At 41.7% G+C, this 26448-nt stretch overlaps 1 protein-coding gene across 21 annotated transcripts in view; it reads right to left on the minus strand.

Moving 5' to 3' along the window:
* The window catches only part of MAGI1 (membrane associated guanylate kinase, WW and PDZ domain containing 1), a 711509-nt gene that overhangs the window by 129666 nt on the left and 555395 nt on the right, over positions 1 to 26448 (minus strand). For all 21 annotated transcript variants that reach the window (XM_078152122.1, XM_078152126.1, XM_078152128.1 and 18 more), the window contains exon 4: positions 4375 to 4581. In XM_078152122.1, the coding sequence (XP_078008248.1) occupies positions 4375 to 4581 (207 nt within the window). The remainder of the gene's footprint in view (positions 1 to 4374; positions 4582 to 26448) is intronic.

Consider the following 26448-nt stretch of genomic DNA (forward strand, 5'->3'; position numbering starts at 1 on the left):
AGAGCAAATGTATAGAAAGCCATCAAAAGGTGCTTAGAGACACAATAGATGAGGAAAATAAAAGTTAATGGGGTATAGACTAAAGATGGAAATATGTTGATTCTAAGTAATTGCTCAGCACGGATTGAGATGAAGTTAACTTTAGGAGTGAGGGATGATCTGTTGATTGACACTTAAATCTCTTTAGAGCTGGGTAATAGTATCTATCTATGTTGCTGGTGCTTAACACAGCACTGTGTGTGTGGTAGATGCTTCAAACAATCGTAACAAAGTTTCGGTTAGTGTGCTGGTCCTTCCCTACAGTTCTATCTATACTTTAGGCATTTTATTGCCTTGAGTGGTAGCAGAAAGATTGGAAAATGGAGCTGCCATAATGATGATGCCTAGGACTTCACATGAGGATCAACATGGTTTCCATATGCAACTCCCCCAAATGCATCTGGCAATGAATGTGATGTCTATAGAAGAGCTTAATCACACCCACATTCCAACGGCTGTATAGCACCAATCATTCTACAGGCATTTTGTTTGATGCCAGGTGATGACCGATTGTTGGCATCCCCAAATGTGCCCTTGAATTTGAGGGTGGTTTATTTGGCATTCCATGTAGGAGGGGGATGAAGATACCTGAGTAATAAGAATACAGTAATATATTGCTGTTTAGTCATTTTTCAGTCACGTCCAACTCTTTAAATGGAACACACTGCTTCTCATTAATTGGTTCCATGAAAGAAACAATATCAAACAAAATGATGATACAGGCTAAGGCTGGATAGGGACTCTGCTGTACATAACTGAATGGTCCCACTCTGCGAATGAATGAGTTCCTACTTCAACAACTCTGCAGGAGGTGACTACAGAACCTAGGGGCTCTGCCAATGGAACCCAAGACCTTTTTTGCTGAATTAACTTTGAATATGTTACTAATGACCAGCTCAATCTGCTATCTGAGCTAAGCTAATTCCAGAGAATGGGGCATCCTTGGAAGGCTGGCCACAGTAATGGGCGAAAAATCAAATCAAGTCAACAAGTATTTATACAGCACCTACTATGTGCCAGACAGTGAGCTAAATCATAGATCTAACGAGATCTAAAACATAGATCTAACAGATCTCCTTCCAATTCTATGGTGACAGCAGTGGAAAAGGAGTCACAGGCCAAGAGTCACGTAGCTATCAGACTATCTAATAAATATGAAACTAATTGCAGAAATTTGAGATCCTTCTCTGATGGCCTCTGCTAGACTAACTGAATCATATCTAGAGTGACAGTCTCACTATAAATGATGGATCAAAGAACTGGCAGCTCAATGGAAGGAGGACCAACAGGTTTTTCTTGGAGAGGTGAGTAAACGATTTAGCTGAGTTGGTTTCATTTGTGCCCCAAGGGACAAAAGTCACTTTGAGGGGCACTTGGTCATCTCATCTCATAGTCATCAAGATGAGAATAAACAGACCATGATGAAGAGATGTGCTTCTGCTAAGCCAAGGTCTTCTGGAGAGATGAAATTGTAGCGCTATCCTATGAAGACCCTAACTGCCATGATTTTCAAATCCTAGACCTGGATGCTCAGTGCCTAGAATGCAAATGCACAGTGGAGGTATATTGGACAGAATGCTTCTGTGTGGAGATGTTCCTAAGCATGTGTAGATCAATTAGCCAATTGATTAGTATTTTGCTTGGTTAGGTGACTCTCATACTTGTATATCATGAATACTTTTCTCCAAGAACACAGTTGGGTGATGCTAATTGAGCAAAAATGAAAGTAAAAATGAAAGTGGTTTAACAAACAAGAAATAAACAGTTAACAGGACAGGAGATGTTTTGGGTTTTTTGGGTACACATCTGTGATTTCATTGGTCAGAGGTACTCCCAGTGAGGAAACTCCTATGACCAGTGTAGATTTCTACCTGCTCTGCAGCTTCTAGTCTCAGAGAGTTGCCTGGGTCACTGAGAGGCGAAGTGACTTTCCCAGAGTCATACTCCAGTACGTGCCAGGAGCAGATCTTGATTCCAAGCCCAGTTCTCCATCCACTATGGCAGGCTGCTTGCCAAAATTTTGTCAGCATTGTGGGATCATACATTATAAGAACATAGACATATAGAGCTAGAAGGTATCACCAGGCCATCAAGTCTAACCCATTATTTTATAATTGAGGAAACTGAGGCACATAAAAGAGACACGACTTTCCCACAGTTACACAGCCAGTTTGAATCAGGATTACAACCCCAACCTCCATGAAAGTTCCCTATCCATTATGCTATACTGTCTTTCACCCTCATGGAAACTGTCTTGGACAAAGAATGACTGACTGACTGAATGAATGAATGAAAAAACACTTGTTAATTGTTCACTGTAAGCCAGTCACCGGGGATACAAACAGAAGTGGTGGTCAGGGTGTTTTGGTTTGGAAAAGCACAGGGATAGTCAGCAAAGCCAATGGAAAGGAGCCTGTTACGTGGGGATAGAGGGCAGCCTATTCTCTTGAATGTAAGAAGTGGCATCAAAAATATCATCAAGACATGGCCTGAGCATGAGCAAGAGTGTGTGGGTCAGTCACATGGCTCTAGTGAGAGACAACAGACAGCAAGCCCAAGGACTGCTCTGAGAGCCACAGCATGTCCAAAGAACTGGTCAGTCACAGAGGCTCAGAGGTGGCAAAGATCTCAATGGCCACTTAGGCCAAATGTGTTCTTGTTCAGCCACTTTTCAGTCCTGTCCGACTCTTCGTGACCCTACTTGGGGTCTTCTTGGCAAGGAAACCAGAGTGGTTCACCATTTCCTTTTCCAGCTCATTTTTTAAACATGAGGAAACTAAAGCAAACAAGGTTAAGTGACTTGCCCAGGATCACACAGCTAGTAGTGTGTGAGGCTGGACTGAACTCGTCTTCATCAGTCAGGAAGACTCCAGGTCTGGTTCTCTACCCACTGTACCACCCAGCTGAGCCCAGGCCAAATGTACCTGAATAAGAATTCTCTCAACAAAATATATAGGGAACAGTTGGTCAATTCAGCCATATTTTGAAGATCTCAAGTGACAGGGGACTTGTGACTTCCTGAGGAAGCCATTTCTGGTTTTAAACAACAAAATGTTAGAAAGTCTGCCTTGTTCCAAGCCTAAATTTGCCTCTTTGCTTCTTGCATCTGTTGAATATGGGAGGAATGCCTTTAGCAGGTTTCATAGACATCCTCCCTTGTTCCCTACTCCCCTGCCTTTACAGTGTAATGATTGAAGAACATGGACAAAAAAATGCATGGGATAAGAAACAGAAAATGACTCGCCATCTTCACCAGTGAAAGGAGGCCTCATATTGACTGACAGAACAATGGGTCTATCTAAGGAAACTTGTTAAAGCTTTCTTTATCCTTAAGTTTAGGGGTTCTGCCAATAGAGCAATGGTTTGAAACCATTCAACTCATCTCAGTACAGAGGCATAAAAAGGATGCCAGATACCTTGTGAGTACTGTTGACTCTTGCCAACTCAAACTGGTATCATCATCAGGAAATTTAGTTGACAAACATGAAAAAAATCACACAGATGTCCATATTATCAGCCTGTGGTTTGTAATGATACATTCTCACCTACCCCACAGTTCCCTCCAATCCTCAAATATCTCTTGTGGCAAAACAAAATCTCTTTAATGCTTTAATATGTTCCTTTGGGGGAGGAGGGGATACGGAGCATGTAATGGCAGAAATAATGGGAGCATAGTCACATTACGAAGCCAGCCGCCATGACAGACGGTTGCCTCATATGTTGACAGATGGGATAATGACTACTGTTAAAAAATATTTAAGAAATATTTAAGCATGGTGAAAACTTAAGAGCCAATATGACATTCCAATTTTTCTCATAATCTATCTTCATTCATGGTGGTTTGCTTCAAAAAGATAAGATGTTCTTGTCAATAAAGTGGAATTTGATATTAAGCTGTCAAATGAAAGCTATTATTCTTTCCATAAGAGACTACTGGCATCTGTGGATAGCTTTGAGACAAATAATAATGATGAAGATGATGATTATGATTATGATAACAATAATAATAACAGTAATAATGACAATAATAATGATAACCCATGGGTAGTGTTTTTAAAGAAGAGAAAAGAGAGGTGATGAAGGTTATTCAACATGCGCCTTCTGCAACACATTTTTCAGGCTTCTTTAAAAAAAAAACTAGATAGGACAGAAACTGAATAAAATGATGTGGGGAGAATAATGTGTAGCCTGTGAAAAAGAAAATAATGTGGTTAGACTGAGAACTCTGATATCTCTGCCAGATCCCTACAGGGAAGTTCCAAGAAAGAGCCAGCCTCTCCTGCCCTACTCCCCAGCCCCCAACTCCCCTCCAGAAAGAGACACTCTCCCCTTTACCTGTCAAGCTACTGTTCATTTCAGGGACGTCATCTTCATCGTCATTTTCCGTGTGTACTATGCCAGCATTTTGCATATCATTGTAGGACTTGGTGCGTTTCGGGGTTGACTGCTTGGAGACCGTTTGAAGGTTGTGCAAAGCATCAGTGGGAATCACTTTCCCACTGACGGGTTGGCTGGGAGGTTTGGGTGTCCCATAATAGTTACCTAGGTGATAGAGACACATTTGCATGTTTCAGTGAGAATCTACCAAAAAAAAAAAAAGGCAAGATTTCACATACAACCCCATCCGAACATAAAGAAATTACACTGGAAAACCCAAATGGCCTGCATTTCTTTTCTGGGATGGATTAGAAAAAGATGTCTTTCCTCTTCAGCTAGACATGTTGAATTCAGAAGGCGGGATGAGAGCCACATTGTTTAGGTTCAGGCAGCATGCAGGGACTAAAACAAAGGCAGCTGGGCTGGAACCCTCAACTTCATCTCATTACATTTGAATTTTAATTAGTCACCTTTTTACATGTATGCACCAACACAGTGTACAATCCATTTGGAGGGAGTCCCAAGGAAAAGAAAAAACTCAATGTTGCTCCCACCCCAAGGGGGCCTGAAAGGCTGCGATGACCTTCTCTATCAATAGAGAATCGCAAAGAGGGGCTGGGGCATTTTTTTAAGAGTAATCTTTCTTTATGGGAAACATTCCCCAAAAGGAAAAGGGGGGGATGCCACGTGGCACTTATTTAGTGGAGCAGTAGCCCTGGCTTCCAGGTCAGTTAGGAGAAGAATGTCACTTGCCAAGGCTTCAAAGGCAACCCTTGTGTGCTGGTGATGGTGCCTCTTGGAGCAGCCATTTTTAAACATGTCACAGTAGGCCATGAGTCACGGCAAACGCGGAAGGAGGTGTTGAAGTGTCATGGATATAATCAAAATTCTGTTCATTTTCAGAATACGAACAGTGAGAATTTGAATCATGCGATCATTTTCCAAAATTCATGATTCATACTAATTAGCACCTGGCTATAAAAAAAAAGGGCCAGAAAAAATGGTGTGGGTCCATTCAATAAATCCTAAGAGGATGGTCCAGTGTCAAGACTGATGGACTCATGTGGTGAGTCATAGGACATGATGTGAACCCTGGCTTTGCCACCCACTCCCTTATTTGAACTTGGGCTAGTCAGTTTACTTCTCTGGGTCTCAGTTTCCTCATAAATAAAAATGAAAGACTGAAAAGAAATGATCTCTCTGGTCCCTTCTAGTTCTAACCCATGATCCTATGGTCCTATAATATTTGTAATTCCCTTCTGGTTTGACAAAAGCAGAGATTATAAACAATTATACACCGTCTATATTTGTCTCTCGGGAGATTCCCAGAACATTGTCTGATCTTTTCTCCATTGGGGCTCCTAACTTTGTGTGTATCACGGAGCTGGTTGGTAGGCTGGTGAAGCCTATGGAACCTTTCTCAGAATAATGTGTTGAGTGCATAAAATGTAACAGAGAATTATAAAAGAAATTATTACATTGAAATAAAGGTCTACAGAAATTTATTCACAGACTTCTTGGGGATCAGTGGCTTCCGTATTAAGATCTTTGATCTTCATAATAATAATAACGATGGTGATGATGATGATGATGATGACGACGACGACGACGACGACGATGACAATGACTACAACAAGCCCTGTGACTTCACTGATGGAGGGAGCTCCCAGTGAGAAACTTCCACCTATATACCATTCTATGGCCGGTAGGTATGTTCTGCACCAGGTAGAGATGGGAGAAGATGGCCTAGAAGCTTGAGAAGAGACATACTTACTTGCCCTGAAGAAAACGGCTGGCATCTCTAAAGTACTTTGAATTTAGCAAAATGCTTTTGATAACATTATTTCATTTGATCCCCACAATGACTCTGTGAAGCAGCGGCTATTATCATTCCCATTTTGCAGGTGATGACACTGGAATGCACAGAGAGGGAGCTTCTTGACCAGGAATCTCACTGCTATTGGCAGATGTGGGACCTGAATCCATGTCTTCCTGACTCCTTCCACTGTGCCCAATTACTTAAATAAATTGTGCAGTTCTTGTTAACCTTGAAACACAGAGCTGGGCACATATTACTAGAGATTGTGTGTGGCAACAAGGGGGCAGGTGGATGTACTGCTAACCAATTACGTCTTTATAGGTGAAGATATTAGTGAGTGAATGTTTCATGATGAGGCACCTCAATGTTGCTCAACAAATAGTTGATTTTGCAAATACACGGACCCATTAATGTCAGCTTTCAAATATAAATGGAGAGGTCTGAGATCAATTGAACAAACATTTATTAAATGTGGTCTCTCTAGAGACCGAGAGACCACATTTAATAAATATTTGTTCAATTGATCCTACATGTCTCAATTTATATATCCATATAAAAATATATATGGCGAGAATACACATGTATATGTGTATATGTGTATACATATAAGCACACACATACACACATAGATGTATAGGCTGGAAACCAGGAAGATTCATCTTCGTGAGTTCAAATCCAGCCTCAGACACTTACTAGCAGAGTGGCCCTGGGCAACTCATTTAACCTTGTTTGTCTCAGTTTTCTCATCTGTAAAATGAGCTAGAGAAGGAAGCAGCAAACCACTGCAGTGTCTTTGCCAAGAAAACCCCAAATGGGGTCATGGAGAGTCAGACACGACTGAAACAACTGAATAACAATAACAAAATATATACAGGTACAGAGATACATATATACATGTACAAATGTGTATACATATGCATATATGTATATATACACATACATATATATACATATATATGTATACATATGCATATATGTATATATACACATACATATATATACATATATATATATATATATACATATATATATATATATAATATTTTTTTAAGGCTGCTACATGCAAAATGTTAGGTGAACTGCATTAGGCACAGGAGAAAATATAAGGGTGAAATGGGAAGCTAATGGTACAGTGGAGAGAGTGCTGAGTCTGGAGTCAGGAAGACCTGAGTTCAAATCCCACCTCAGACACTTCCTAGCTGTGTGACTCTGAGGAAATCACTTGGCCTCTGTCTGCCTCAGTTTCCTTATTTGTAAAAAGGGGTTAATAATAACACTTATCTCCTAGGGTTGATGTAAGGATGAAATGAGATAATAATTGTAAGGTTCTTGGCACTGTGCCTGGCTTACAGTGAGTCCTGCACAAACATTTACTATTATGATCTCTCTTTTCTTGGAACATGCCATTTAGTATATGAATGAAAGTCCAGGGGCAGCCAGGTGGCACAGTGGATAGAGCATCGGCCCTGGAATCAGAAGACCTGAGTTCAAATCTGGCCTCAGACACATAACACTTACTAGCTATGAGACCCTGGGCAAGTCACTTAACCCCATTGCCTGACCAAAAAGAAAAAAGTCCACTATTATACAACTAGGACCATCGTCCTCTATATCTAGCGCATTCATGTATGTATGACCTATATATGAAAAATACTGACAGCTGAGCATGAATGAATTGGAAGGTTGATGATCTGGGATCTTACTTTTCTTGCTTAAAAGTATTAAATTTAAACACATTTTGGGAGACCTGTTGACTTTAAGACAAATTGTTGACTAAAGAAATGATTAGCCTTGATGGGGCCCAGGTTAGACACCAACCACAGAATCATTATTTTCACTAAAAGTGAATTTGGTAACCTATTCCCATTTTCTGGACATTAGCCTATTAATGGCTGATGAAAGAGGACTTTTTTTTCCCTCCAGGGGTGGGGTTCTAAGTTCCTCTTTATTTTTTAAATTGTTAATTTTTATTAATATCTTTTGTCCTCACATTCCCTTTAATTCAGAATATAACCCTTCCCCTGCCCAACCTCACCTAGTGAGCCTTCCTTTGTAACAAAAAATGAAGCAGAAAAAGGGAAAAAACAACAACCGAGCAAAACAATACTGCATCAGCCAGGTCTGCCAGTGTATGTGTTGTGTTCTATACCCATGGTCACTCCCCTCTACAGATTAGGAAAGGAGATGTGATTTCTCATTTTCACTCTAAAGACTATCTTGGTACTATAATCATGAGGATTAACTTTGGTTCCATCATTTATGATGCTATCATTTCTATGTATGTTATTTTCTCCTGGTTCTGTCATACCTCATTTTCTATCAGCTCACTATCTTCCCGTACATCTCTGAATTCTTCAGAGCCATCATTTCCTTGGGTGCCATACTATTCCATATGTTCATTTACCACAACTTGTTTAGCCATTCCCAAATCAATGGGCATCTACTTTTTCCAGTTCAACAAGGACATCTCAAAGTACGAATTAGCCATTACTTCTCCTCCATGACACTAAGACGATACAAGACCAAAACCAGACTGCAGCCATGACCAGGTGGTATATGGAGGAGCCAACCAGGACAGCGCATCCTATGCATTATATTCCTAGTACAGGCTCAAGGTTCCAAAGCTTTAAACCTCCTTTATTGTGCACATCCAATGCACATGATCGCTCATTAACCTCTCACATCCAAGGTCAATCCAATGGCCTTACTTCAAGATCACAGCCATGATTCTCCACTCTAACATTCCTGCCATTCTTCATTCTCTTCAGCATGTCTTCAGTCTCTTGTAGTTTTGCTACTAGCTCCAATCCAAGTGCTTTTCCATACTGTTCCCAATGTTGCCAGGGACCGAGGGCTGGACTTGGAGTCAGGCAGACCTAGGTTTGAATCCCACATCAGAGATATGTGACCCTGGACAAGTCACTTATTTTGTCTGAGCCTCAGTTCACTCATACGGAAAATAAGAGGACTGGATTCAATGATGTCTAAAGTTCATTTACAAATCTAAGAACCTAATCTACAATCCTTCTTGTGTCATTGGATTTTTCAACTCTTCCTCTTCTATAGGTCTTTGGGACCTTTCACCTCATTTTCTCATGGCATGAGGAACCCAACCACCATAGTCAAGGGACCAGGAGCCCAAGATGCATGAGCACCATGGACTCTGGGAGAAGACTCCTAAGTCTTAAATAAAAGTCAGGTAAGCATGTGCTTGGATTCACAGAAAATTCTAATTAGTTAGGACCTCAACTTGGCAAACTACACAATTTCCTGAAATTATCAAACGATTCCCTCATGCAATTATTAATCTATGTTTCCAGAATGGGTATATCACACTGGCTAGTCTGCACAAAATTTGTGACCCTCAGTATTGGATATGAAGTGAAAGTTGATAGGACACAGGAGTTGAGACTGATAATTCATAAATGAAAAGATCTATCAATAATTCTAAGAGGCAGTGAGCACTTCTTTCCAAGATCCCCACCATTTTCAACCCTGCAACTAGTTTCTCCTGAGAGGAACAGTTCCAAAACTTGATGGTTTCTCTACCATTTAAAAGATGATATCATCAATAAGGCAAATCAATAAATTGTTGACTATTCTCCTTTGGGTGTTTTTGTTGAATCATTTTTTTAAGTCTTGTCTGACCCTTCATGACCCCATTTGGGGTTTTCTTGCCACAGATACTGAAGTGGTCTGCCATTTCCTTTTCCAGCTCATTTTACAGATGAAGAAACTGAGGCAATGATGGTTAAGTGACTTGCCCAGTGTCACACAGCTAGTTAAGTGCTTGAGGCCAGATCCGAATTCAAGAAGATGAGTTTTCCTGACTCCAGGCCCAGCACTCTATCTAATGAGCCACCAAGCTGCCGACCTTTTTTGAGTAGGGGGTGAGAAAACACCTTTGAAAGTGCTCAGAGCATCATTGTCACTACATATTGAAATATGGAGAAAAATGAGATTACATGCACATCTCAATCCATAGAGCACAATAAATTCTAAATGGATCAGTGATTTAAATGTGTGTGTACTTTAAAGATACGTAAAAAGCCAAAGTTAATGGAAGGTTCTGTACATAACAATTACGGAGTGGTGGAAACATTTTAGAAATTATAGGAGATAGAATAAATTGGCTTGATCATTAAAAAAGATGTTTTGTGCAAAGAACAATGAATATAGAATAAAAAGGAAAGAAATGGACTTGGAAAATAAATATACCAGCCTGTGAGGCTACGTGCTCCCTAACAATTTGAGTTACCTAAAAATGGAATGGATGGCATAGGGAAATGGTACTTCCGCCCCTCCCCTAAGCAAAACTTCAAAGATCACATATCAGTAATATTGCAGAGGAGATGTCTATTAGGTGTCACTTGAACTAGGTAGCATCAGAGGTACTTGAAGACTCTAAGATTGTGTGATTCTGTGATAAAAAGGTAGGGGTATTTGTCACTGACCTTGAGATCTGTAGGATATATCTGAGGCCACAACAGGAATCAATCAGTCATCTACAGGCATTTATTAAGTGCCAGCTATATGGCAGGCACTTTGTTATGCTTGGAGATACAAAGATTAAAATATATATATATATATTCCCTGCCTTCCAAGAGCTTAAATTCTATTGGGAACTAACAATATGGATAGAGTATGTATGTACAAAAGAAATACAAGAGCATTTGGGGAGAGAGGGGACACTGTCCTTAGAGGGATCAGGAAAGGCTGTATGTAGAACGTGATGTTTGGCCTGAGTCCTAAAGAAAATAAGGGATTTTGAGAGGCACAGTTGAGGAGGGAATGTATTCCAGGCATGGCACCGAGATGGTAGGGTGTGTGTGTGTGGGGGGGGGTATAGGGGTGTATGTGTGGGTGTGTGTGTGGGTGGGGTACTAGAAGGGGAGTAAAGTCTGATAACTCTGGAAAGGTCAGACACTGCCAGGTAACAGAGGGTTTGAAATGCCAAACAGAGGAGTTCCTATTTTATCTGAGACTATATCCTAACCTAGAGGCATTTCAGAATGGAATCACAGAATTCTGAAGTTCTAAGGGACCTCAGCAACCATTGGTCTAGATTCTAGCCCAACACCTATACCCACTTACCATACACATAAGCCATCATCCATCTAGGTCATCTGGGAGATGGCAGCTGGGTGGTGCAGTGGATGGGGCATTTGGAGTCAGGATGATCTGAGTTCAAAATCAAGCTTCAGACTCTTAATAACTGTGTAACCTGTGGTAAGTCTACTGAACCCCCTTCAGCCTCATTTACCTCATCTGTAAAATGGGACTGATAATAGTACCTGCCTCACAAGGTTGTTGTGAGGATAAAATGTGATATTTGTAAAGTTCTCTGCAAACCTTTAAAAAAAAGTACTGTATAAATGCCAGCTACTGCCATCCAGCTGCTGTCTGAACACCTGCGGGGGAGGGGGGAGCCCAACCAGCTCTCCAGGCAGCCCATTCCGCTTCTGCACAGATTTCATTGTTAGGAAGATTTTTTTGACATCGAGCCTAAATTGGTCCCTTTGTACCTTCTACTCATGGCTTCTGCTTCTGTCCTCTGGGATCAAACAGATGAAGTCTATTCCTCCTGCATATGACTGCCCATCAAATACCTGAAGATAGATAACTCAACCCAATAGCAATCCTGGTCTTCTCTTCCAATGACTTTGTAAAGCGCTTAGCACGGTGCCTGGCACATAGCAGGCTCTGTATAAATGTTGGTTGTGGTGGTTGTTGTTATTCTCAAGGCTAAACACCCCTATTCCTTCAATGATCAATGATCAAGGCTCTTCAGCATTCTGAATTCCTTTCCCCTCGATTTATCAATAGAGTATTTATCAATACTCTAAAGTGCGATACCAGAACTGAATACAATAATGCAGAAGAGGTTGGACTAGGACAGAGCTCAATGGGACTTCTCATCTCTTTATTTTTGGAAGCTTTTTTTTGGTTGCACAGTATAATATCGACCAACATTGAGCATGTGGCCCACCAAAACCCCCAGATCTTTTTTCAGACAAAGTGTGTTCTAACTATCTTTCCCCTATCTTGTTCCTGTAGGGCTGAAGACAAAGTCTTGGGTCATACATATCCATCGCTAAGGGGTATGAGCCCCATGAATGATGATCCAACAAAGGAGACTGAGAAGCAGACCTCACATGGGTTAAAGGAGATTCAAGAGACCCCCCCAAAGAAAACAACATCCAGGAGTGGTGCTAAATAGTGTCAGATGAAGCAGAGACATCAGGAAAGATGGAAGTCGGCATGCTATATCCCTGTCTTCCACTTATCCCCAAATCACATATTTAATAGGAAAGGGGGCTAATAGTACCACTACCACCAAATCATGACACAGCACATTAATTTGAACTCCTTGAAAAAGGTCTAAAAACTGTGGCAACAAGTCCCCTGGGCTTCAGGAGGGGCTCAGCTAGATTTGAATCTTGTAACTGTACTGTATGATTTTATACCTGATTACCCTATTCATAAAAAGACATGCTGATTTCTGAGACCCCAGTTGGGTCACGGTTGGGATCTCTGATTAATTCATTTCACTGGTTAATTGGCCAGAAATCTCTTGACTGACTCACACATAAAACTTTGATCCAAAGAATGTAATTCAAAAGAATAACAATATTCAATGAAACTATCAAAAGCTTGACAGTGTTTATACACCCCTGGTGATACATGAGAAAGTGCATTCTAGCAAAGAGATCCATTATATGGTTTGGTAGCCTGAAGCAGGTCCATATTTAACCTGAATATAATCATTTCCCTTTGAAGTGGGTTAAGTACAAAATAGCATTATTATGCTATTTACTTAGCTTAATTCACAGGTTATTCAACCCGCAGGACAGCTGAAATTGCTATCCAATGAACTGGTGGAGAATATTAATGGGAACCATCAATTCCTTGAGGTACAAGAAATTAGTATCCTTGGATAAAGTCAAGAAAATGAGACAATAATATTAATAATAGCTAACAGTTATGGTGTTTGTGTGGATTATCTCATTTAGCCTCACAATAACCCTATAAGACATATGCTATTATGCCCATTTTCAAGATTAACCAGACATAATAATAAGGTCATAATTAATTACATGGGGCTTACTATATCAGAGTCAACCTGTAAGTAGAATATAAATTCCTTGAGGAGAGTAATTGTTTTCATTTTGACTTTGTATCCTGATGCCAAGTAGCTAGGAGGCACCTAATTATTGTTTGTCCTTTTTCAAAGAGGACCAATGACATCACGGGTGACGTCTTGACTCATGTGTGAACTGGATTTAAGTGAGGCAAAGTTGAACAAAATAGTCAGCCTTACTCCCTCTTTCCAGAATCCTCAAAGTCCAGTGTCAGGACAAAAGTCAGGCTGACTGGCGATGGCCTGGAATGCAGTCAATGACGTTGGTGCCATCTTTGATGCCTAAGCTCTAAGCCCTTCTGTAGCTGCCTCCACGGCCATTGGAACAAATTGTTCCTTTCTGCCAGGGAAAGCTTTCACATGCTTGAGGTAGACATCCCTCCTAACTCACCAACAGGTTTGAGTCCCATCAGTTACCCTCAACCTGGTTTAGCCCATCTGCAGAGAAGTTTTACCGGGATGTGGTCACTGTGCATACTACAGATTCTTAGAGCTACAGGTGAGAGTTAGGTGAATCAGGTGGACACTAAAGGTGGATGAGCAGCCCTGGAAAGGTCTAGCAAGCCCTTACCCCAGAGGGGCTAGTCATCCTGAACACTTAATAAATACTTGTTAGACTGGTCTTGCAGAGAATAACTTTTAAAGACCAAATAATTACATAAAACCCTGTAAGGTTGTTTCCCACATAGGAGAGCTTTCATGGAGTGCATACGTTAAGACCAAACAGAGGAGTGATTGAGACCAATGATAAGTACAAAGATAGCAGTAGACACTAATGGCGGCTCTTTGGTAGTAGTGGTATTCGTGATCTGGTTAAAAGAAGGAGGAGAGGGAAAACTTGCGAAAATAAAAGAACAGAGATTTCCTTTTTTGTATTATCCCCAAAAAAGGCCTTTTTCAAGGATGTTAAAAAGTCTTTTCCCTGCCCTTTCTATATTTCTTAAAGGTAGGGTGATTTCCACTCTGAAAATGGCAGCGGTATACGCAGGCTAGATTAGCTCACTGATTAAATGCTTGGTCCCACCATCTAATCATTTTGCACTTACTTGGCATTTATCTGATCTTTACTTATCTGTTGGGGCAGATAGGTGATTCAGTGGATAGAGCACTGAGCCTGGGCTCAGCAAGTCCTGAGTTTGAATCTGACCTTAGACAGTGTGCCAATCACAGCCTCAGTATCCTCAATTGTAAAATGGGGATAGTAACAGCATCTACCTGCCAGGGTTGTTGAGAGGACCACATGAGATACTGATTGTAAAGCACTCAGCGCACTGCCCAGCACACAGTAGGCACTTATTTATTCCCTTGCTCCCTCTTCCTTCCCCTGAGTCTGTTCTTTGCCTCCCCACTCAGTAGTCTCTAAGATTTTAGACTTCTTTGCTCTACGCTTCTCACACACAGGAGGTATTAGCTAAATGCTTGTTGGATTGAACTGAACTGATGTGGGCAGAATGCCCATCCACCTTTGGGTCTCGAAGGGCCAGCAGAACCTCCTTTGACCCCTGGCCTTCATATCCCATATACCTTGAGATGCAGAAGCAAAGTTTTTCATCCACCTTAGAAAAAAAGGAAAACAAAGTCTCACAGACCTAACATAGCTTTTCCTCAATGTGTTTATCCCACAAATCTCTATTTTTAATATCCAATTAAAGAAAGGCAGCATGAAATAGGAGAGAGGAGCTGGCCTCTGAGTGAGGAAGACCAAGAATCATATCCTGTTTCTGCTCCATAAAAGGCTGGGTGAGATGGTAACCTCTTTGTGCCTGATGCCACTGCCCAAGGGTATGTGTTATAGCAGAGCTGACAACCCGCATTTGTGGACAGAGCTTCCACACTGGGAGCTCCTCAAACAAATGAAATCACAAAATCCCAGGTCTGAACTGAAACAATTAAATCAAACCAAAATGAATTTGAGAGGCGGTGAGGTGGCCCAGTGGATAGAGTTCTAGGCTTGGCATTAGGAAGCCCCGAATTCAGAATCCTGCTCAGATACTTATTAGTGTTGGGACTGACTGTGGACAAGTCACTTACCCTCTGTGGGCCTCAGTTTCCTCTATAAAATAAGGGAGTAGAATCTGATGGTTTCGAAGGTTCTTTTCAGCTCTTAATCAGTGAGTCTATAAATATTTTACTTTTTAATTTCTGAATTTCATTTTCCCAGTACACTTTCCACAAGTGCTCTAAATTCTCTCCCCCCTCTAAATACCCCCTCCCAGAAGCTCCCTGAAAGTTGGCCATCTATTGCTCAGCGTCCCAAAAGTCTTATAACTTGTCATGTTAAGCTATAAAATCTTAAGATTTCATGAAGAGTTTTTGGACATGCTGACTGGGCTCCCCTTTGGAAACTTGGTGTGTGAGGCTTGTGGGGAGTGAGGGGGGAGGATGTGTCCCGTGATGCCACATGGACGGGGATTTCTTTGTGAGAATTAACTTGCATCAAAACATGCTAAGAAAAAGGCCAGCCTCAGACTGAGTCATCAGTGGTCCCTGTGTACGGGTCTGTGCAAAAGGAAGAAAAAACCCCAATCCTAATTTCATTGCAGGACAATGCAATATGGGTTCTGGCCTGGTGGAAAGCAGAGGACCTAATTCCTAAAAGGAGAGAGATGGGAATGGTATTTAGAATGGTTCCCTTTTAGATGTGTCAGAGTAGGGCAGAGATCTGGGTTCAACTCCTCCTTCTGACCCATCCTCTTTATGTGACCCCAGATAAATCAGTCTTAGAGCTCTGGGCAACTTTCTATTCCCATAAATTAAAAGAAAGCAGCAAATGTGCATTGGGAGAGGGATTTTCCTCACCTGGGGGATCTCTATAGCAAGGAAGTTAAAGGGCTGGGGCCTACCCATAGCCTGAGCCCTCTTAAATGATGGACTAATAGAGCTTTTGAAAATTTTCATGTCCTCCCATCCAGCAACTCAAGAACTCCAGGAGGCAGGGAGTTGCTACATATATTCCCAGATGAGAAAATTGAGACTTAGAAAGTTTAGATCACATTCTTTTATACATTTTAGAAGTAAGATAGAAAAAGAAACAGTTTCATAAATAATAACTGATACGTGTACAGACTGCAAAGAACTTTGCAAACGTTAGCTTATTTGAACCTCACAACAGCCTTGCAGAGGTAGGGAATTGCAGATATTTTTATGCCCATTTTCCAGGTAAGTTCTATAGGCAAACTGGTCATGGCCATATGGCAAATAAGTATCCAATCGGGGATTTCTAGTCAGGGCTTCCTGACTGCAGCTCCAGTTTGCTAGCCATCACACCTGGCCACTATCAGTGGGAATCCTCTGGCTACTACCACCTTTGGATGAGCAACTGCCTTGGGACATTGTCTAAGCACACAGGCAGCCAAGTGGTCACTGCTGAAATGACTTTGCGGCTACAAGGAGAAAACACGAGGGTCCAAGTCACATGGAAAACGATTTCTTTCTTTCTTTGGTCTCTCGGCCTCGTCTCTTAATTCTGGTCCCTTCTCCACTCCTACCTGTAAAAATGACCTTCCAGAAGTCACACCCCTACTCAATAACCTCCAAAGATTCCCTCTGGCCTCCAGGATCAAATCTTTACAGCCTGCCCCTCTCTAGCTTTCCAGTCTGTTTACATTTTACTTCCTTCTAAATACAATAAAGTGACATTGGTTCTGAATAAAATTAAGTGGCATTGGCATCCTTGCTGTTTCTCTTGGGCAATGATGCATCTCCCACCTCCACCCATTCTCTCCGGCCATCCCCCATGCCTGGACTGCTCTCACCCCTCCCCTCTGCCTCCTGGCTTCCCTCAATTCCAGATTAGAATCCCATTTTCTGCACGCAGACTTTTCCCCAGGTGCCCCTCAATGCTGGTGCATTCATTACCTCTGATTAATTACCCCCCAATGACCCTGTGTCTAGATCTTCTATGTAACATTATTATTGGTGAGTTCCTTGACAGCATTATCTACTTTTGCCCTTTTTTTTTTTTTGGTATCCTCAGTGCTTAGGACAGTGCCAGGCACATAGGAAGCACTTAATAAACGCTTTCTGACTTACAAAAAAAATCAATAATTTTAATGCTTCTTTTCAGTCATTTACAAGAAATAAAAGAGGGCTTTCAGGGTCTATCCCTCCCCGAGGAATTTATGCGAGCTTAACATAAATGGTTAGCATTTATTTAGAAGAGAAATCGGACAAAACTTGGGTTGTTTTCCAACTCCAGCATTCGAGTTTCTTAGGCAGGGTCACTGGGGCAGAAGGAGGACATCTTTCATGTCTCCCTCCCAATGCCTGCTTCCCAGGCAGCAAGGACAATCTGAAGATGATCCGCTTACCATGGCCAGGCAAACCCCGGGCTCTGAGCTATGACAGCTCTAGGATATAAACCTGAACAGGGTGCAACGTGGGCAGCATCCACAGCCTTCATTTAACCACTGTTAGGATCCTCCCTTACGGTTTTTCGGTATCTCCCTCAACATATGGCTATGATTGTAATTCTATAAAACTAAACACAGACAATTAAATTAGAGCACTCTAATAATCTGTCTGAACAAACGGGAAAGCCTTAAGCTGAAGGAAATGGAACAACATCACCTCCCTCTCTGACTAGGAAGAGAAGAGGATGCAGGACGGTAAGTCACGGCTGAATTCCTGCTCTGATGCTTCTGTCTTGGCCCATACTAATGTGCTCATGACAAGAGGCTGGGGAATCTGATCTCCATGCTCCTAACAGGACAGCAATAGAAGGGACAAACTGGTTAGTGAGATAGTGAAAGTCTATTGAAGAAAAAAGGGAAAATCAAGTTTTGTGATATTCTGGTGGGGAGGCAGAGCTAGACAAGGCTCATCAATTCCAACGTCAATTCCACTAATATCTATGAAGCTATCCTCTGTGGCAGGCACTGGATTAGGCACTAGCGGGTACAAAAACACAAATGAAATACAATGGTTGGCCTCTGCCATGACTGAATTTTAACAAAAGGGTAAACTGAGGCAGGTCTCTGAGCAACATAATGTTTATTAGCAGAGGCATTTCAATAAATGCCTCCATGAATGACAAATATATTGAGCAAAAAGGTTGCTCCCCTTATATAGATTTTGGGGAGCACAGAACAAAGAACAGAGATGAGGCAGGATTAAAGGCAGCATGACTGGTTACAGGGCTGAGGTACAGGGAACAACACAACTGGTTGGAAATTTGGTAACGAGCGCTAGCAACAATCTTTCTTCTTGCATGAGACTCAGAAGTGCCCTTTGCTTGAGTTCAGGTGTGAGAGAGTGGTCCAGATTTCTGGCCAGCAAAGCAGACATCCTTGAAGCATAGGTTGGTAGAGTAAAGATAGCAGGGCCAAACTCCTGCTCCGTTCACACACATTCTCCCAGGCCAGTTAAATTCCTTGAGGCAGGAAAGCTGGATTTTTAAAATTAACCCATCAGAGGCTCCTGATCTCTGAGTTAAATTCAGAGGTGAAGAACCATGACGAGGATTAATCAAATCAATTAATTGTAAGTAGGATCAATAAGGAATTGACACAGGATCAGTCTCAATCTTCTCCACTTGGAGTTGGGAAGATCTGGGTTCAAGTCCCGCTTCTAACATAAACTGTGCTCAAAAGTGAAGGCATCTGATCCTCATACTCTTTATGTAATGGACAGGGGTTCCTGATTTCTATTGCTCTTCTTTGAATTTAAGGACTTTTTAAAAAAATCTCTATGTGTTCTCAGGATTACAGGATCGCAGATTTAGAGTTGAGAGGGTCTGAAGTCCAATGAATCCAATCTCCCACATTTTATAAATGACAAAACTGAGGAAGAGTAAAGGACTTGCCTACATGGAATTTGAACCCAGGACCTATGACTCAGTATTAATCAATATTAATGAGTGGCTCCTTCAAGAGATACCCTATCTATCCATATAGTAGCCACTATATAAGATTCATGATATCAGCTCTTATCTGGAAAAGAGGGTAAGATACTGAGAAAAGATCTTTCTGGGCTAAGTGTTCACTTTCCATTCCTCATTCCTTGATATGTCTAATATCATGGTGGAATAACTTACCAAAGGAGCTGACTGGTTGGAAGACCAATGGACTATAACAGTCAAGAAAATACTGGAAATCCTTCTTGTGCTAGCCTCTTCCTGTAAGCCCTGAGGTCAGTGTCATCAGGGTCACCAGGAATATCTAGCTAAGGGATGGATGAATCTGTTGCCCTTTTATATCAGGCTCCAGATGTACACTCAAAACTGCCAATATAACAGGGCCATTTGTTTTTTTGTAATAACCTGACTCATAGCAATTGCTCCCCGACCAGTCAACTTGAATTGCTTTGGACCTGAACCATCATTGGGTCTCTCTTACTCTTCCCTCTAAATCTCCAGCCAAAGTTGCATGATTCTCTCTTCATTCACCAACCTTTCACTAAAAAAGTGTTAGATTTGGAATGAAACGATCTAGTTTCAAATTCTGGTTTTGCTCTTCAGATTGGGTGACCTTTGAAGTTGCTGAAACCTCCATGGAACTGTTGTCTCAGCTGCAAAATAGATTACATCAGAAGTTCCAATGGGGATCCATGAACTTCTTTTTTTAGTATTTTGATAACTGTATTCCAGTACAACGGGTTTCTTTTGCTTCAAAATGATTGTCTCAGCTGAGGTTCCACTTTCTGCAAAAAGTCTTTCCAAATCCTCTTTAATTTTAATGCCTTCCCTCTGAGATGATCTCCACTTTATCCTGTATATATTTTGTTTCATATAATTGGTTACATGTTGCCTGCCCCCTTAGACTATAAACTCCTTGAGAACAGGGACTTTTTTTGTTCGTTTGTTTTGTTTTGTTTTTCCTTTCTTTATATTCCCAGTGCTTAGCACAGTGTCTGGCATCCTGAAAGAGCTTAACGAATGCTTTCTGACTCAACTTTGTAAACCTAGGTATTTTATTTCATGAATTAAAGACATTATTCTCAGAAGGGGTCCCTAGGCTTCACTGGATTGCTCAAGGGGTCTGGGACATACAAACGGTTAAGAACCTCAGTATTCAATAATCTCGGCAGTACTTGTTAGCTTTAAATCTATGATGCTAAGAAACACCTCTAAATGGTGTGCTTGCACATATTCTATATAACTCACTTAGGTCTCTGTTCAGCACTTAGTTTCACTTCTTTGGTGTCTTTGTCTTGGCTTTCTGTCTCAGTTTGTAAGCTCTGAAAGGACAATGCAGTTCCAAGTGCCACTGATGATGGGACAATGTGGCCTGTTGGAGAAAGGGCCAGTTATAGAGTCTGGAATTAATCAACAATTCCTGAATATTTAAAGCACATAGTCTGGGACAGATACTGATTGGTGCTAGAGAAAGAGATACCATTAATGAAACAACCCCAACTCACAAAAACACCTGAGTATAAATTGTGCCTCTGGCTTTTATTAGTATATGACGCCAGGCATGTCCCTCTACATCTCATTGCCCCAGGCAGCTTTATAGGGTACAGCTAAGCTACCAATCTATGCAGCAACAGGTATGTTCCATACCAGAAGTCCCCTACACTGATGAAATTTCAGTTGGGGAGCATGGACCATATGCCTTTAGGTGCATGATAAAATTTATTCTGTTAAAATTGATTCTGTTTCTAAAACATATGTATGAGGAAGGGATGAACAGGTTGAGTGATATTTGCCAGCTGGCTATTTCATTACCAATGCAAAGCAACAAGCTCTTTAGTCACCTCAGTCTTGCCAGCAGGGCTTATACCATCAAGTGGGTAAGCAGGGTCTGCCAAGGAACGTGTCTCCAAATGTCTGGGTAACAGGATGGCGGACAGCTTGCTAGGTCTTCCATGATGAAAAATGGGGACTCCCCTACCAGATACTATTCACTTTTCTTCTTTGTCTCTGTTTCCATCAAAGTGCAGCCTTGGTTGGGAGGGGTATAGCCCTTCCAGAAGGAAACTCATCTTATCAATGAATAGCTCACTCCTAAATAATGTAGGTCCCCCATGATTCCCATCAGAAACACCATGAGAGGGGAAGGGCTTTCATTTCAGTGCAAGGTCTGTGTAATCAGTCTCATCTACCCCACAGTCATTTGTAAAACAGGCCTGCTTTGAACTGGCCCCACCACCTAACTCATCCCTTGCAAACTCCCTCCCACCTCCTCTGGTGTTCTAGAGCTAAGAGACCAGACCCAGCAATCTGCCTGCCCTCAGCAGGAGAGCATAAAGAAGAATGAGAAGATCAAGAAGAGATGTGGTTCAGCTGATCTTGAAAGCAGACAACTAAGAAACTCATATTGCGACACAGTGGAAAGAGACACGGATTGGAATCAATGGACGAAACTTGGTCCAAATGCTATCTCTGTTAATGACTCCATATGTGACCTTGGGGAAGTCACTGAACCACTCTGAGCCTCAGTTTCCTCATTTGTAGAAAACAGAAAGAGCCCCTAGAACCACCTAAAGCCACAGGTCCTCAATTACCAGAACCACAGAACATTAGGCCAGAAGGGATCTGAGCATCATTTTATAGATGCCAGGGCTGGACCAGATGACCCCTACAATTCTTCCAGCTCCAGCTCTCTGACTGCCTATTACAAAGGAGAGGAAACTGACATCCAGTGTTATTGGAAGTCTCCTGAAATCCTTCCACGGCAATGATGTAATCTGGCTTTGTCAACTGGCCAAAGGGCAAAGCAGAAAACCCACCCACACAGCCCCCCCTCCCCATGCCTCATGGAATGGGGCCAGCCTGCAGGGCAAGATACAGGGTGGTCTGGATCCATTGGAGGCCCTTCTGAGAAGTGGTGAGCTCTGCCCCTGGAAGAGACTGCAAGAAAAGAAGCTGCCCGACTCCAGCAGTCAGAAAAAACGGAGAAAAGTATGGGATCATGGGCGTAGGGCACTGCATGGAGAGTTAGGAAACTGGGGGCAGGAGTCTTAATTCTGCATGATTTCAGCTCACTTTCCCAAACTCTCTGCATCTTCACTGTGTCCCCTATTAAAAACAGAAAGAAAGAAAGAACCTAGAGGCTAAGGCCCCTTCACACTTTAGAAGCCTGACACTTGGGGAGGAGCTAGGTGATTTTAAGGACTCTTTGGGCTTTATATTATCTTACTGTCCACAAGAACCACCGATAACAGACAGTCTCCTTCCACAATGCAGGTCTGCAGGGCACAGTGAATTCTGGGGTTAGAGAGCTGTCTGGGGCACTGAGAGGTCAGTGACTTGTCCAGGGTCACACAACCAGTATGTGTCAGAAGGACAGACTTGCACCCAGGTCTTCCTGACTCTGAGGCAGGCCTTCATCAAGGCCACAAGGTCATGCTGCCTCTCAGTGTGCTCGACACAACACAGGACATAGGAGTGATAATAGCCTTCTTCGTGGGAGTGAGCATTCAGAAGAAAGCAGGACATATGGGAACATTTATTAAGTGCCTACTATGCATTAGGTTTTGGCGATATAAAGGGGGGAAAAAATTCTCCTTGCCTTCAAGGAGTAAAGATAAGAGGAAAGATAAGTAAATGTCACTTCAGGTAGGGGCTAACTAATGGGGCCTCACATAGAGCTCTGTTGAGGTGTTCATGAAAGAAGAGGCTGAAAAAAGACATACTTTCTAGATTCTAATAATCTCTGGATGCTTTTTTTTTCTTCTTTTTGGTGAGGCAATCGGGATTAAGTGACTTGCCCAGGGTCCCACAGTTAGTAAGTGTCAAGTGTCTAAGGCCAGATTTAAACGCAGGTCTTCCTGACTCCAAGACTGGAGCTCTATCCACTGCTCCATCTAGCTACCCCTAACCTCTGGATGCTTTGTGGATTCCAATTCCCCAAGCTCTCTCTGTTCCTGGAAGATCACAGATTAAAGGTATTTAATTATAGATCCTAATTTTACTCTGGCTAGGCCTAGGTTAATGAAGGAAGAAGATAAGAAAAACCAGGTAGAGACAGCTGAGCATTGTGCAGAGAGAACCAGCCTCAGGGCCATTAAGGCTTAGATTCCAGCCTCACCATTGACTTATATGGCCAGTGTGGCCCAGTGACTCCCTAATTAACTCAGTTGCAGAGGATGTCCTGACCTGCATTAATACAGAGAGTTCTTTTACCCAGAGTTCACTATGCCAGCAAAATCAAAAGGTTCATCCCGAATCAATCTCTAAGAACCAGAAGGAAAGCCAAACAGAAGCACAGACAAGCAAGTCAGCTTTGAAAGCTATACGATGAATTTATTATATTCCTTAAAAATTTAAGGTGTATAAAACAGACGTGTAGTTCTGTGTGCAAGCCTCTTTTTCTCTGGTGTTTACTGAATTTGATGCAGAAAAATAGTGCACCAAAAAGCCAGTTATCTTAGGTTTGCAAAGCCTTTGCACATATTATCTCCTCTGAGCCTCTCAAAATCCTAGCAACGCAGATACTGTAGGTGTTACTATTGCTTTTTTACAGATGAGAAAACTGAGGCTCATGCCCAAGGTCACAGGGGTAGGAAGCCTCAGAGGACGGATCTGAATGTCTCCATGACAACAGCCACTATAACATGCTTTCTCTCCAAAGCAGATGAGAGGAGATGGTAAACCCAAAAAAATGCAGGTGCTTTTAAGAAATAGTGTGAGCTAAGAGAGAGGCAAGAGTAGGCCAACAAACCTGGAGGTAATGAGCAAAAGCTCCCCCAGGAAGGGCCTATAGGATTACCTGACCCAGCATCATTCCAAAGACAGGTTCTGATATTAAATAAAAACCCAATTACTGAACACCAGGGCCCTTGTTCAGGCTAACCTTCCCAATTCAAAGCTTTGTTTTAGCCTGTAACAGACATAAAATATTCTCAATGCTTAGGAAAAACACTTGACTCAAAGACCCAAAACTAGAACATTATGTAGTCAGGAGCAGCCAAAAAAAAATGACATCGATCCAACCTTGTGTAGAGGAAAAGGCTTATTACCTCGACAAGGCAAAACAAACATAACTACAAGGATCTAAACAACATTATCATACAACAGTCTTGGAAAAGACAATTATGCGGCATTATCTAACAAGTCTTTGTTTGGAAAAAAGGCTTCCATATTGTTCTAGGTCATGTGCTTAATGCACATTGTTTCTGGGTATTCTCATACAGCTTCAGTCATGAGAATCCAAGGGCAGAAGCCATTGATGTCAGAATCAAAAGACTCGAACATGGGGAGCTCTTACTTTAAGGGGACTCCGGGCCCCAGTTAACACTCAAAGGGTTGTAATCAGTTGGAAGACTGGAAGGACCAAACTACAGTGATTGACATAAGGCTTTTTTTTTTTTGGCCCTTTGACTGCCTGGCCCTGCTAATAGTAAACCTCCAAGGTGGGCATGGTGCTTAGACTTGAGTAAATTTCATTATCTTTTTGGTAACCAGGGGGAACCTACTCCTTTGTTCCCAGCCACACTGATTGTTTGGTATTGCTGAGACTAAGCCTGAGAGAGGTTATGATGGAGAAATAAATTTTCCATTCAGTCCAGTCCTTCTTTTTTCACCCCATCATAAAGCACCAAGAATAATGTTTGCTTTAGCTATTCTAGGACAAACCTCTTTATGAGACAATCCTCTAGCCTCTTAATACTCACAGACCACAAAGTCAATACTTGTTCTGGCGTCCTGGGAGGGTAAGCTTAAAAGATGACAAACAATGTCTGGGCTAAATTCAATCAGAGATCAATGTTCATTAATGATCAAGGAGTAGACAGCAGGCATTTGGATGCATTTGTTTTTTCACTAAGAAGACCTAAATTAGAAGTATCATAGGATGATTAGATAATAAATGACCGCAATCTGAAAGAGGAGCAATTAGCACATCACAAGGGTGCTGAACTTGACAATGGGATAGCGTCTTATTTCTGAGGTTAATCATTCCATTAGAACCTCCAAATTGTCTAACGGCAGATACTTGGAGAATGTGATGTCATTGATAGGGGTGATGCTCGATCATATCCTCTTTTAAGTCTTCCGTGAATTTCCACCTTTAAGTGCTTGGAGCTCTTCTGATTTTTTTAACTTTGCATGGATGGCAATGGAGCATATAGGCTATTAGTTTGTTAGCTCTGATCCTCTTGCAAAGAGGCTTCCCTCCATCCTCTTCCAATCATGTGTCTCCATGGCGATGCATAGCTCTTCATCTGTAATAAGCAAAAGTCTATTCATACTCACCATGTCTATCATTATCCAACAGGTGATGTGCAGCCTAATGCTTCACGTACCTGAGTACTGCATGATGCCAAACGAGGGTATTAGTACTAAAGAAATAGGTCTGTTTCATGGAAGACTCGGGGGTCACTAAAAACAAACAAAACACCTGAAGTTTTCCAAATACCACTGAGCCTCTTCTCCTCTTCAATTCTGGGCCCAGCTCATTCTCATATGCAGGATATATCCAAGACACATGCACTGATAGACCTAGCCCTAACGGCATATCATAGCAGGCACAACAAACATTTTTTCATCCACTTGGTTTTCCTGGGGCACTAATTACAGTGATTCTTTTGCATGATTGTGGATCTCATTTAGGAGAACCTGAGTATCTAGGGGAGCATTTGGAAGTGGTCCAGTAGACAGAGAGTTTGGCCTGAAGACAGAAAGTCCCAAGTTCAAATATGGCCTCAGATACTTACCAGCTGTGTAACCTTGAGCAAGTCTCTTCTGTCTCATTTTCCTCAACTGTAAAATGGATATAATCATATCACAGATACCCCAGGGGTGTTTTGAGGATGAAATGAAATTATATCTGTAAAGCATTTAGCGCAGTACTTGGGATATAGTAGGCACTTAATACATATTTGTTTTTCCCAGGCATCTAGTGTCCTCGCCTTACTCAGCTACCTTAAGACTGGATTCCTCAATGCTCTAAAAGTTGCTGCCTCCAGCATAGACCTCTTCTATATACAGTTGGTCTGTTCTCACAGCACTTATCTTGATATTCTTGTTTCATTTATAATTCCTCATTCATTACAGACTGGCATGTTTGAGTCCAAATATAGTACGTCCACTGTCAATGTCAGAGAAAACACTTTGTGATAAGAGTCTTAGCAGCATTGTTCCATTTTTTCATCTGTTTGTTGTCCTGCTTCCAGTTTTATCCCACACCTG

This window comes from Phascolarctos cinereus, unplaced genomic scaffold (genome assembly GCF_003287225.1).
Source record: "Phascolarctos cinereus isolate Bilbo 61053 unplaced genomic scaffold, phaCin_HiC Scaffold_4;HRSCAF=312, whole genome shotgun sequence".
Classification (NCBI taxonomy): domain Eukaryota; kingdom Metazoa; phylum Chordata; class Mammalia; order Diprotodontia; family Phascolarctidae; genus Phascolarctos; species Phascolarctos cinereus.